Genomic DNA, 13538 nt, shown 5'->3' with positions numbered 1-13538 from the left:
AATACTTTGGACCGATGCCTTCTCCGGCTGACAAGCCACATCCTGAGGACATTTCTGACCATTGTTTCCCTGTGATGGATTTGCAGTAAAATGTATATATGTATTTAATTCATGATATCAAAAGTATAATTAGACACATTTCATGTCATCTGCATCTAATGTCATAATTTCTCCATCTGTCCACCTGCCACATCATCCATCATCTGTCCGGCATGCTTCGCTCAATCTTGTGGTGGCCGCCACCCTGCCACCCAGAACCCCACACGGCCTGTCCTGTCAAAAATGGCAGTGCAGAGCCAAGGTTCTGATGAGCAACCCTCACGCCCCGGCTCTGCATGTACCCTGAAACGGAGCCCCCAGGTAGAGGCGGTGCTCAGTGAGGCTCGACCTGCCTCGGCATGCTCTCGCCCTCCCCCTCAGAAAAACACAAAGGTAGAGAAGGTGAAAAAAATGTGTATGACCCGACGCATATCCAGAATACAGCATACTCTTTGTGCATTCAGGAGAGAGCATACCGCAGTCCAGAGAAGAGGTCGTCTCTCCCCAGGCCGTCCAAGTCACTGACCCGCCACCTCCCTGCAGCTGAACAAGAGGACAACAGTACCCCCAGCAGGCCAACATGTAAGCTACGCCAGTTGTTCCCTTGCTCTTGAGAAAAATCTTCTGGCTTTTTAGTTTAACACAAAGCCGATGCACTCAATGGCATTAATGTAAGACAAACAGCAGTCTGAGGTTTTTACTTTCAGGGCAGTTCATTTCCCCACATCATTCCTGGTGATTTCTCAATGGAAGGTAGTTGCGAATGCACTGTAAATCAGTGGTTCCCAACCTTTTTTTGTGCCACGGACCGGTTTAATGTCAGTCAATATTTTCACGGCCCGGCGGATAAATACAACAAAATAAAATGATACGACAGGCATGGAAACTGTTTTTTTCTTTCTTTTAAATATAATAATAAACGAGAATCCATTGTGTATTTTTATACAACTTTATCCTGTACTGTTTAGTCCTGGTAACATCGTGCCAACAACATATGTAACATCATCATGGTAATGGTTAAACGTGCCTTCAAAATAAGATACACCACAAAAACAAGTACAAAGCGCATGAAAAATACAACTCACTACAACTGAATCAGTGGGACCCCTTAGCTTGTTCCTCTGCAACGAGACGGTCCCATCTAGGGACCTCTGCTGTAAATAGCACAGCCGCCTTGTGTTTATGCAATACAACTACAGGTACATACATACAGTGGAACCTCGGTTTTTGAACGACTCACAGTTCGAACAAATCGGAGTTCGAACAAAAAATTTGAGAAATTCTTGCTTCGTAGTTCGAACAAAAATCGGAGTTCGAACGCGGTACGACACGTGAGCGCGTACGCGAGGGTGGGATGCTGAGCGGCATACGGGTGTAGATCGCTCTCTTCGTGACCAACTTGTCATGTGCGGACATGCTGTGTTTTGGTCTCGCGTTTAATATAGGTGTACGAAGTGTTTTAGCCCCTAATCATGCCTCCAAAGAAAGTCAGTGCAAGCAGCAAAGCTGCTACAAGTGAAAAAAGAAAAGTAGTGCGTACAACTATTGCATTTAAGAAAGAAATAATAGCAAAATATGAAAGGTGTGCGAGTGTCTGATCTGGCTAGCGAATACAGCATGGTGAAATCTACGATCAGTACGATACTAAAGAATAAGGAGGCTGTGAAATCCTATTCATAATTATTTTCTTTATCCTTTTTTTTTTTACACGTTCATGTTTGCGTAATCTTTTGTATGGAAGATTACGATAACGCGAACGTAAATTAGCCTGGGTTACATTTATGTGTATGTTATTTGTGTCTTTGCTATTTTACTTAACATTTTCTGAGATATACATTGCTTTTTATGTGTTGGTCAGCATTTTAATGTGCAATTTCATGCATAAAATAATGTATCAAATACTAAAAAGGTAAACATTCAGGGTGTTGGAACGGATTAAAACTATTTACATTATTTGTAATGGGAAAAATGATTTTGGTGTTCAAACAAATCGCTTTTCGAAAAAGGGTTCTGGAACGGATTATGGTCGAGAACCGAGGTTCCACTGTATATCAATATGCCTTTTCCTTGATACTTGCACTATGTACCAGTGACTTCCAGTCAGGGGAGGCAGGTGAGGCCCAGCCTCTGCATATCGCTATTAAGTGTTCAAACACTTTTAGTATATGAACTAAATTTCTACAGTTTAGCTGGTGTACATAATATAGAGTGACTTTACATTATAAACACTGTACAACAGTGTTTATTTTATTTTTCTCAAAATTGTGTGCATAGGTGAGGCACACAGTTCTCCTGCCTCATGACAGGGGGCGCTGGTTATTACAGAGATTCTTCTTGCGCCTCCTCGGCTGCAGAATAATAGAATTAGTGAGAGCAAGCTACAGTAAACAGTTAGCAAGTTAAGTGCAATCATCGTGTTGCTTGGCCTTATTTTCAGAATGGAAGATTACATATCTAATGAAAAAAATAGAGAGACTTTTAAAACTGAAGAAAGATAAGGAAGGCTTCTACAAAGAAGGTATCAATGCTTTTCTTCAGAAGGAGCGGTGCATGGACTTCATTTATAAGTAAAGGTAACACAATAATAATTTTTTTATTCTTTTTTTCTATGCTAGTTTATTTATAGAATGTTGACATGACATTTTAAACAAAACACGTTAACTGTTGCCAATCAAATGGTGAATAAACTACTCTGAAGAGTTCATATGTTTGTAAATCTGACTCTGATGACGTCAGTGCCTCACCAGCCATGAACCTCACCGCACGTCACTGCTATGTACAGTTTTTATGAAACATCTTTGCACAGTTACAGTATACACCTCAGTCTTCTGACATTATTTATTGTGCTTAGAATATCTTGTTTTTTTATCCTTTCACCCCCATCCCCTTTCAAATTGCTGCTGTGGACTGCAAATATCCCCATTGTGGAACTATTAAAGGCTTTCTGATTCTGAATGAGTGAACTCCACGCATTCATCCAATTTTACTTTGTCATGCAGTCACAGTCAGTGATTCTCAATTACATTTTTGTGTAGTGAGAGATCATAAAATGGTCCAAAGAACATGACAAAATTTTACATAAATAATCCATCCAATGAGCCATCCAGCCATTTTCAAATTTACGTATCGTAATTAGTGTCAGGGGCGTGCTGGAGACAATCAACTCTGTTTTCGGGCAGTCGGCGGGGTACGCCCTCAACTGGTTGCTTCAGCCGTGAATAATCATTGATTTTGATCCAAATAATCTGTCCTTATCAGAAGACTATGTGCTCTTCCACTAGATGGCGAAAATTACAATTAACCCGCATACGCATCTGTTGCCATTCATTCAACAGAATAATAGCTCTGTGTTTGTATTTCACCTCATCAGTACCAGATTTATAATAATAATAATAATACATTTCAGTTATAAGTCAATTTGTAAGTTTATTTCAGACGAGATCCTTCGTATTTGTTTATGAAAACGTTGCATGACATTTTTGTGTCAGTCTGAGCTCTTTCTAATTTCAAATGATGTTCCTTGCTTCAATAGAGGTTGGGAAACACTCATTTTAAAGGGCAACCGACGTCTCCGGACAAGTTGTGTCCATAATTTGTAAAATGGCTTCAAATGACTTCTACTGAGCGTATTTTAATAAGATTCCACCGCATATAGCTATATTTTACGTTTTAAGACTCGCTCTGAATATTCAGGAAGTCTTGTTTTTGAGTTGGTGACGAGTCCGTACGTGACGTCATGAAAGGACCGACCCCTGACCGTAAAAAAAGACGCATTGTAGCGTCCATCACGTCAATGTATTTTGCTGTACATGTTTGGTCTGAGAACCGTGTTGCACCCAAAAGCCGCCAGAAGAGGGAGTCCAAGCTTCATATAAGGAATTTATCAGCCTGTGGAAGCGGAGGTGGCCACTGGAGGTCGCCATTTTGTGCCTCTTTTTCGTTCTCCCCTCAATGTTGCCTCATAATGGCACGGAATAAATTCTTTAATCGATTGCAAACATGGCTGCTTTCCTCTTCAGAACTATTTGAATCATATTCATAACTGGATGTGTAACAAGAAAGCATATTCTCCGAATCTGAAGCCATTGTTTGGATTCTCCAGCAATGCAAGACGTTTTGGCGTGACGTCACGAACCGGGGGCGGGACTTTCTGAAAATGCCCAATTCGCATCTCAATTTTTTGCAGATTTTGGACACTTTAAGTCATTTTTGTTAGTGTTTTGCATTTCACTAAAAATATCATACTGCGTGCTTTGGGTATTTTAGATGCTATCAAACGTTTTTCTGATGTCAGTTAAAAAGCAAAAAAGTGACGTCGGTTGTCCTTTAAGTGATCACTCGCCATGTTTACCCATCACATTGTCGACACACATCCATCTTTTCCTTTAGCCATCAACACTGATGCCAAGGCTGGCTGCAGGTCTGGAAGGGGCCCTAGTATGGCAGGTAATTCAGTCACATCACAACCTGATTTTCAAAATCCATTGTCACACGCAATGCTTTTATGTTGACTGTTAGATTGTCAAGCCCACTTTATTGTATATTCATTGTTGTGTTTTGCATAACATCATTATTTAGAAACATCTATGATGTCAGTAACCCGCCTGTTAACAATCACATTTTCAATCCAATCCATGTGTTCGGACAATCACCATCATCACACAGATTCACTTCTTTTGCCTTCTGCTCTCTAAGGGCGAACCTCTTTCTTCCATTTCAGGCACAGATTCCACACGTTCATGGTCAGCCCGCAGCGGCACATCCACCCCTGGATCCTCCGCGGTGACACCGGGCACGCCGCCGAGTTACTCCCGCACGCCAGGCTCGCGCACACCCGGCAGCCATACGCCCAAGTCCTTCAGCATTCTCCAAGAGAAGAAGGTTGCGATAATACGCACACCGCCCAAGTCGCCATCTTCAGCTCAGCGGCAGTTGAAGGTTCTCAACCAGCCGCTTCCTGACCTCAAGAATGTCAAGTCCAAGATTGGATCCACTACCAATCTTAAACACCAACCCAAAGGTGGACAGGTAATAGTTTTGTGTCATATTTATAGTACATTCATGGGGACATTTTGATTTTGATTCAATTCTGGCTAAACCCTTGGCAAACTTTTTCAATCAAAAGTGTGTAAGGGAGGCCAACTCTAGAATTTTCCTTAATAATAATAATGATGATGATGACTAAGTATGTGCTGCGACTAGTCTAAATACAGCATTCTGATTAATATTTGTTTCTGGAGCATAATCCACCTGATTTTATCCATCTCAGGCGGCAGCCATTTCGCCACTTTCTGTCAACTGAAAGTGACATAGTTCTTCAGTCCCCAGGTCATGACCGCTCGCAGCTCACCTGTTTTCTGAAGCTGCTTTGTGATTGGTCCTGACCTAAGCCATGAGCAACTAATAAGCCATTTTCAGTTGACACCAAGTAGCAATACAGCCTTGATGCTGCCATAAACGGTTTTGCTATCTAACTCAGTTTCCACAAATACCACGTTAATCAGAATGCCGTGTTTAGACTACTCGTGGTGGGTAGAATTCAGCTTCGAGACTGGTGGGTAGACTTCTGTGAGGGTAATTCGCCATACAAACATCTCTAAACATCGCTCTGTAGTCTTTGTTTACATTTTGAACTTCCTCATACGTCATATCTTCCTCTTTGGGACTCTTTGTGAAACCTCTGAAGTCACCTTGACTGCTTTTTTTCCCTCCTCTGAGCCCCTTCTAACTTTCACTTCTTCCCGTCTCCACATTCTTGAATTGAATAGATCAAAGGAGTTTTGCTGCATGACCTTTCAAAACTCTCAAGGACACTTTATAATAATAATAATAATAATAATAATAACAATACATTTCATTTATAAGCACCTTTCAAAACTTTCAAGGACACTTTACAGTCATGTTTGTTTGTAACCACAAGCAAACGTGTGACATGTTTGATGGGAAGCATCATGTAAATTTATGAATGGTTCATGTTACAAAAGGGGCCAACAAACAATTCACTTGAACTCATGGTTCCACTGCACTTATATATTTGCATGCCCCATTGTTTTCATGACCTTTGATTTCAAATAAAAAACTCTTTAAAATCCAGTACATCAAGCAATCATGATAATAGTATGTAATAATATAATGAGGTAAACATATAGTTTATTTTTATGGTCATAAACCCCCTGTGAGGGAAACCTAAAATGTGGCATACAACAAAAATTCCTTTTGCATACCTGTTTGCTGCATTGCAGATCAAATGCTTCTTTCTTCCATCTTCCTCAGATTATTAATACATATATGTCGTGTATGTTATTGATAAAATTTGGAAAGAAAAGTTCGTAGTTATACTAATCACTAATTAGCGTCGGACACTGCTATGATAGGTCCCTAACCTAACTAGGGGACCTATCATAGCAGTGTCCGGCGCCGCCATGTCTGGACATAAGGGATATATATTTAGGGCCGATACTACCAGTAAGACTTTAGTTCGCTGAAGAAGCATCTTGGATAAGAAGCAAAACGTCCGACACCTTCAAAAAAGTACAGATGACGGCCGAAGAAGCCTTTTCATCGATGGACCACTCCTGTACAACTGAGAGCTTACACAGACGTAGTTATACTAAATACATACTAAAAATAAAAGTCAAAACACATTGATCATTCATTGCACATTTGAGGCACACAGCTTTTTTTTTTTCTATTATTTCGTTTTGATCTAGGTGCAAATTTTAAACGAGAAGATGGATTTCAGTCATGTTCAATCAAAGTGCGGCTCCAAGGATAATCTGAAGCACACGCCCAAAGGAGGCAATGTATGTACGGCTTTATCTCTTCCTGGTCTTTTCCTTCTCTCTTTTTATTTTGGCTCCCTCCTTTGCCCCCTAATTTCTCTGCGGGTTGCAAGTGGTGCAGGTTGCATTTAAAAAAAATATTGAAACAAATGTTGTTTAAATAAGATGCAAAGCTTAACACGGTGATGACAGTGTGAGGTTCAGCATTTAAAATTATATTGTTATAATTTCACTGAAATAATTCTTAGGGGACGAGGGGATTCTCTGGAAGGCCAAACCATCCCACTTGGGTGGGCCTTCTCTCTGCCACTTGTCTGTCTAAAAATATTTAAACCTTGTCATTCCCAGGTCATGATTCCAAGTGTTAAACTGGACTATAGCCACGTCCAGGCTAAATGTGGCTCCCTGAACAAAATCCAGCACGCACCAGGCGGAGGAAACGTGAGTTGACTCAACAGCAATTTAAAAAAACATTATAGTAAAATCAAATGTCGATGTCTACTTACTTTGAAATGGTGGGTGTTAAACATGTCGCTAATGGTGTAGTTCAGGGGTCAGGAACCTATGGCTCGCGAGCCATATATGGCTCTTTTGATGATTGCATATGGCTCGCCGATAAATATTACATATTATAATACATATTGTCGTTTTTTTCGCCATTCATTTCCCGTTGGGGCTGCAGTTGGCGGAAAGCGCAATTTTGATTGGATGACACTGACCGAGAATGGCTGAAAGCGCCATGTTGATTGGATGATAGTGGCCGTCATGTTGAAACAGGTAAACGCCCCTTTAAATGAGCCCAACTTGTGCACTTCAGCGTGAATGCAACGGAGCATGAGAGGAGAGAAAATGTTCTGATTCTAATTTGCAATGAAACAATACCATCGATGAAACAGTCGAATGTCAGTGACATTTTAACAAGCGTTAAAATGTTAGCATCAACATACTTCTGCGAGAAGTAGATTGCAGATAGCAAGTGTGGAAGCTTATGAGCCTAGCTAGCAGTAACTTCGCCTCTGGACCGGCAAATTGAATTTCATTCCGATCGTTTTCCTGGATTTTTACCAAACACGAGGAACGGAAAACCATCCATGTTAACGGTGAGTACTATCACAAAGTTATTTTAAATAATACATTCTGATATTTTGTTGAAAAGTGGCCGCGCGTGTGTGTGTGTGTGCGCGCGCGCACGCGAGCGTTTGTATGTGCGCGCGCGCACGCGAGCGTTTGTATGTGCGTGCGCGCGTGCGTGTGGCTCTCGCTGAAAAACATTTCTAAATATTTTACTTTTATGGCTCTCTTAGTCAAAAAGGTTCCCGACCCCTCGTGTAGTTGTACATTCACCTGAGTTGTGTGTGGGCAGCGTGGGATCAGTTCATTGCTGCATGGGTGTACCCTGCGACTGGCTGATGACCAGTTCGGGGTGTAGTCGCTCAAGGTCAGCTGGGCTCCAACACCCACCTGCGACCTCTTTAGGATAAGCAGTGACCAAAATGGATCATTTGCATCCATATGTTGTTTTTTTTTTTGCATTACCGAACATGTCATTCAATCAGTTACAATGCGGTCCCACCCAGTATGAAATGTACATCGCCTGTGATTTTATGAAGTTTAAAGAAAGCCCCACCACTTCCGCATTCTGCATTCATTTAATATTTGTGCTTTCATGTACTGGCATCGCGACCTCTTGTCTCGGTTGAGTACAAATTAATCCAAATTTATCCGCGTGCATGTCGTGCCACCCCGTGCTTATTCAGAGATTATGCCAGTATCATAACTGCAACTCTTTCCCTCGCTGTAAACACAGAATAACACGGACATGCCAATCTTTCCTACAGGTCCAAATCCAAACCAACAAAATCGACTTGAGCCACATCACTTCCAAATGTGGCTCTATGTCCAATATCCGCCACAGGCCAGGTAGGCACCATGATCAAAACGGATGAGATGATAAAAATGACTTTGCAATTGCCCTCGTCACTGTCATTTCCCAGGCGGGGGCAATGTTCGGATTGAGAATGTGAAGCTGGACTTTAAAGACAAAGCTCTATCCAAGGTCGGCTCCATGGACAATGCAAGCCACGTGCCAGGAGGAGGACATGTGATGGTAAAATATTGCTTTTAGTTGGACACTCATGTGCCCGTGTATGTCAAAATTACCCTTGCCGCTTTTTTTTCTCTTTGTACTTTAACTTGAAAGCCATGTTGAAGTATGCTCATCTGGCATATTATTTTTACTCATTTTTCAATGGACACATAATGGTAAAAACAGCTTGAGAATAAATCTCTTAACTCTCTTGGACATTTCATCTGGATGAGAATTGTCGTGTGGCTAGTTAGCGGTGACGTGCGGTGAGGTTCATGTCTAGTGAGGCACTGACGTCATCACAGTCAGATTTACAAACGTATGAACTCTACAGAGTAGCTTATTCACCATTTGATTTGCAACAGTTAATGTGTTTTGTTTAAAATGTCATGTCAGCATTCTTTATATAAAGTGTAGCATCGAAAAACATAATTAAAAAAAACCTTATCGTGTAACCTTTACTTATAAATGAAGTCCATGCGCCGCTCCTTCTGAAGAAAGGCATCGAGACCTTCGTTGTAGAAGCCTTCCTTATCTTTCTTCAGTTTTAAAATTATCTCTGTTTCTTTCAATTTAGATACGTAATCCTCCATTCTGAAAATAAAGGCCAAGCAACACAAAAAAATGACTGCATAGTTGCACTTAACTTGCTAACCGTTTGCTGTAACGTGCTCTCACTAATTCTATTATTCTGCAGCCGAGGAGGCGCAAGAAGAATCTCTGTAATCACCAGCGCCCCCTGTCATGAGGCAGGAGAACTGTGTGCCTCACCTGTGCACACAGTTTTGATAAAAATAAAATAAACACTGTTGTACAGTGTTTATAATGTAAAGTGACTCTACATTATATACACCAGCTAAACTGTAGAAATTTAGTTCATATACTAAAAGTGTTTGAACACTTTAATAGCGATATGCAGAGGGACAGCAATGCGGTCTCACTGCAGAGCAAGCCAGAACAGTTCGCAGTCATTGCGCAATCCATGGTGAGGCTCAGTCGGCTGCTGCCTCACCGCTCGTCTCTACTTAGTATTTGAATGGTAAATGTGAAAATTCAGCGATTTTGAAAAAAATCCAAAAATGGTGAAGTTAAATGGAAAAGAACTTTAAAGTACAAATCACTAAATAAATATACCTGTTTAATTTATTTTTTCCTTTGATATTTCCATGATGACCTCCCCTGACTGCACGTCACTGCTAGTTAAGTTAGGTACAGTTGAGGTGGCATATTTCATTCAAAATCAATTGTGTAATGTTTCGGTACAGAAAGAAGTGGTCAGCCATGAAGGTATGTTTTTGTGCAGATTATCTACCAATTATACTATTTAGTCAATTTATTAGTCTTGTAGTGTAGAACTTTACATTTCACAGCAGCAACGTGATGAAAGTGAGAGAGGAAAGGAAAGGAAGAAGTATAAAAACAAAATACAGGACCCGCTGTAAAGGCAGCCAATCTCGCCGTGCCATCTTGGAGCCAAAACAACAACAAAAACTAAATACCTGGATGAAAGAGGAAAGGATCAAAGCGTCTTTTTCACCAGTGGATCAGGGACGTCATGGTGAAATGCGCATGTCTGCTACAAGCTAAATGTTGAAAACAAACATGAAGCTGTAACATCCATTGACGTTTTTATTTCATTTGTATTGCGTCATTGGCTCTTAGACCTTTGAAAATGAGTTTGGGTAGACGACGTAACCGCATATGCTTTCTTTTGTTAAATAGTGAAGCCTCGGTGTGTTGTTTGAGGGTCGCCTCAACTTATAGTTGAAGGCGATATTTGGCGTGGTCTTGACTATACCCAACTGTATATGATAGCAATTAAAACTCCTGCGCAATACCAACTTGAAAAAATTCTGTATTGGTAACTCAAGCCAGACGGGGGGTTTCGACTCCCTGAAATTATTTTGCAGGGACGACGGTTTCGCCTGGCACAGTTGTTATTTTCACTGACGGATACGTATTGGAAACTCCATTCAAACAGAACAAGGTTTGATAGGCCACAGAAAAAAACACATACCTATAATATACCATTTATATTTATCACTGTTAGTAATCATTAATAATAGTAATCAACTGCACTATATTCTCGGTGTTTGTGTGTGTGTGTGTGTGTGTGTGTGTGTGTGTGTGTGTGTGTGTAGGTGTGCCTGTGTTTTTTTTTTTTAATGTTTGCAATCTCCTTGTCAGATCGAGAGCCACAAGCTGAGCTTCCGTGAGTCCGCCAAAGCTCGGGTGGACCACGGTGCAGAAATTGTTGTCACTCACTCCCCCGGGCTGGAGATGGGAGGCACCTCGCCTCACTTGTCCTCCGCCGGGAGCATCAACCTTCTGGAGACGCCGCAGCTCTCCACACTAGCTCAAGACGTCACAGCAGCACTGGCCAAGCAAGGCTTATGAGCCGCTGGCTTTGGGTCATTCCTCCTCCCTAACAATTTCATTCAGTCAAAAACGTCCAATGTTTTCCCACTTCCCTCTCCAGACCCTCCACCTCGACGGTAATATTTTCCAAAGGGATTTAAAAAGAGAATCCTCCAATTATTGTTCGCTTCACAAATTATTGTTTTTTTCTTTTATTGAACTTTTGTGTAGCAGCAGTGGCCGTGTTCTATATGATTGTACAGTAATTTTTTTTAAAGCATTGGCGCATTGCGCTTGCATGGGGACAACTCTTAGAGTAAACCGAATTTGCAGTAACTTAGAAAACTGTTGAAACTGTGACAAAAGAACTACTAGCTTGGAATTTGAGAATCTGTTGAGCATGTCTGTTAAAAGGAATGTGGCATTGAAGGGAAAAAAGATGGTTTGTGGTGATTTTATGATACGTAATGTGACCTGTTGGAAAATGTGTGTTTATGTGTGTTTATATGTCACTGTAGTTTTGTACGGTGGCTACAGCTGCAGTTCTCAAATAATAGTTATTTTATTTCCTTCAATTGAATTACTATTTCTCTGCTCTTAATTGAGCATTGTTTTCGAGCATTGCAAGGGTCTTTTTGAAAACAGTGAGTTCAAAGGCATCTTTATCACCTAAGGGCTTTTATTCCGCTACAGAGACAAAGGGAAAATGAAAGTGTGCACTTGTGTAAACAAACATTCCATTTGAGTGTGTATGTGATAGAACCAGTGCATTTTAGAGAAACGAAGAGTGCACGATGCTGCAGCTATAAGTATAAGTTCCCAACTGTTTTTGTGTGTTCTTCGCTCATTGTTGTGTCCCACCCTGATGTCTGTTTCATCCCCTCCAATGTTTATCTGCTCCTGTGTAAGTGTATTTAAAATATCAAGTTTCCAATTTTGTCCTGGGTAAATGCTTCCATGGAAAACAGTGGCAAAGGAAATAAAGAAGACTGAAAGTAATTCAAGCTTACCTTATGTTTTAGCAGAGGTAGCTGCAATATTTGTTAGGGATATGGTCATATGTACATACACACACCGACAATATAATGAGGGCCAATCAGACAGTTATTAACATTTCCATTAGGCTTCAGCAACACTGAGAGCCCAATTAGAATCTAGTACATAGTATAAAAATGTTAGTTATGGACACATACGTGTTATGCAATGAAAGTGTAGTTTAATGCTATAATTGTTAACGGTATTAAAGATTACCTGTCCAGAGTATAGAGTATGTCAAGCATTTGTTACATTTTACAACTCGGGACCTTACAAAAACTCCCTGGAGATTGATTGAGTCATTGTTGTTGCCAAATGATATTTTTGCTCAGTGTTCATATTCTTCGGTAAGAATTAGTGAACGAGCCGGTTCTTGGAGCCGGATCTCTGAAGGGAAGGAAGAGAGCCGGCTCCTAACAACGACTCCCCCCCCCCCCCCCTTCTATTCCCCGACCCCAGTCGTCGGTGAAAGCCGCGCGTGATTGGTCAAGATCCGTGGTAGAGGAGGGAGGGGCGAATTACAGACACACGCAGCAGTGAGGGGAAGGGGGAGGGGTTCGAGAAACGGCAGCACACTGTGAGTGGCACACGAAACAGGAAAGGGAGACGACAGAGCTTGATAGCACAAACAAAGAAAAAACAAAAGTGAAAAGGTGAGAAAATGGATAGAAAACACAGTGAAATTTGGACTCCTATCAACTTTATTGATAGTTCAAAGGCAGAGTGTCGACTACAATGTTAAAATATCCCATCAATCAGGCTCCACAAATAACCCGCACAGGCACGTAACAGTTCACCCATCTGTACAATTTGAAAAGAAAAGACAAGCAAGGGAACCAGCTATTGATGAAGTTTCTAGTGCGTCTGCCTGCATCTGTTGCTGCTGCAATATCACAACTTCCAAGATGTACAACCCAAAGCTCCTTGAGCCACTTTATGCAAAAAGCTATCAACCCAGCTAAAGAGAACACAATTGATGAGGAACTGGGTAAATTGATTGCAAGTGATTTTCAGCCATTTCAATTGTGGATGACAAAGGATTCCGAAAATATACTCATGCTATCAACCTGATGTATGCAATTCCAAGCAGGAAATTTCCCCATTGTTGGGCTATTATTCCTGATTCTGAAAACACTTCATCAAAGAATCATACCAGAATCATATATGACAAAGAATGTGCTGAAATCAAAGAATGGATCAAAAAAGACACAGCTGTTAGTCTAACACAGTGGTTCTTA

At 41.0% G+C, this 13538-nt stretch overlaps 1 protein-coding gene across 13 annotated transcripts in view; it reads left to right on the top strand.

Annotated features, from left to right (window-relative positions):
* Positions 1-12508, top strand: part of LOC148903328 (uncharacterized) — a 37427-nt gene extending 24919 nt beyond the window's left edge. For 3 of the 13 annotated variants that reach the window (XM_089000290.1, XM_089000297.1, XM_089000305.1), the window contains 9 exons: positions 256-432; positions 504-621; positions 4429-4485; positions 4760-5067; positions 6750-6842; positions 7170-7262; positions 8660-8741; positions 8816-8928; positions 11095-12508. In XM_089000290.1, coding sequence (XP_088856416.1) covers positions 256-432; positions 504-621; positions 4429-4485; positions 4760-5067; positions 6750-6842; positions 7170-7262; positions 8660-8741; positions 8816-8928; positions 11095-11304 — 1251 coding nt within the window. In that variant the 3' untranslated portion in view covers positions 11305-12508. The remainder of the gene's footprint in view (positions 1-255; positions 433-503; positions 622-4428; positions 4486-4759; positions 5068-6749; positions 6843-7169; positions 7263-8659; positions 8742-8815; positions 8929-11094) is intronic. The other 10 variants (XM_089000380.1, XM_089000360.1, XM_089000351.1 and 7 more) reach the window with 8 other exon arrangements.
* Positions 12509-13538: the final 1030 nt, after the last annotated feature.

Source organism: Hippocampus bargibanti, linkage group LG01 (assembly GCF_051943395.1).
Source record: "Hippocampus bargibanti isolate YZ-2025 linkage group LG01, ASM5194339v1, whole genome shotgun sequence".
Classification (NCBI taxonomy): domain Eukaryota; kingdom Metazoa; phylum Chordata; class Actinopteri; order Syngnathiformes; family Syngnathidae; genus Hippocampus; species Hippocampus bargibanti.
The sequence above is the reverse complement of the archived record's forward strand: the minus strand, read 5'-3'. Positions and strand labels throughout refer to the sequence as shown.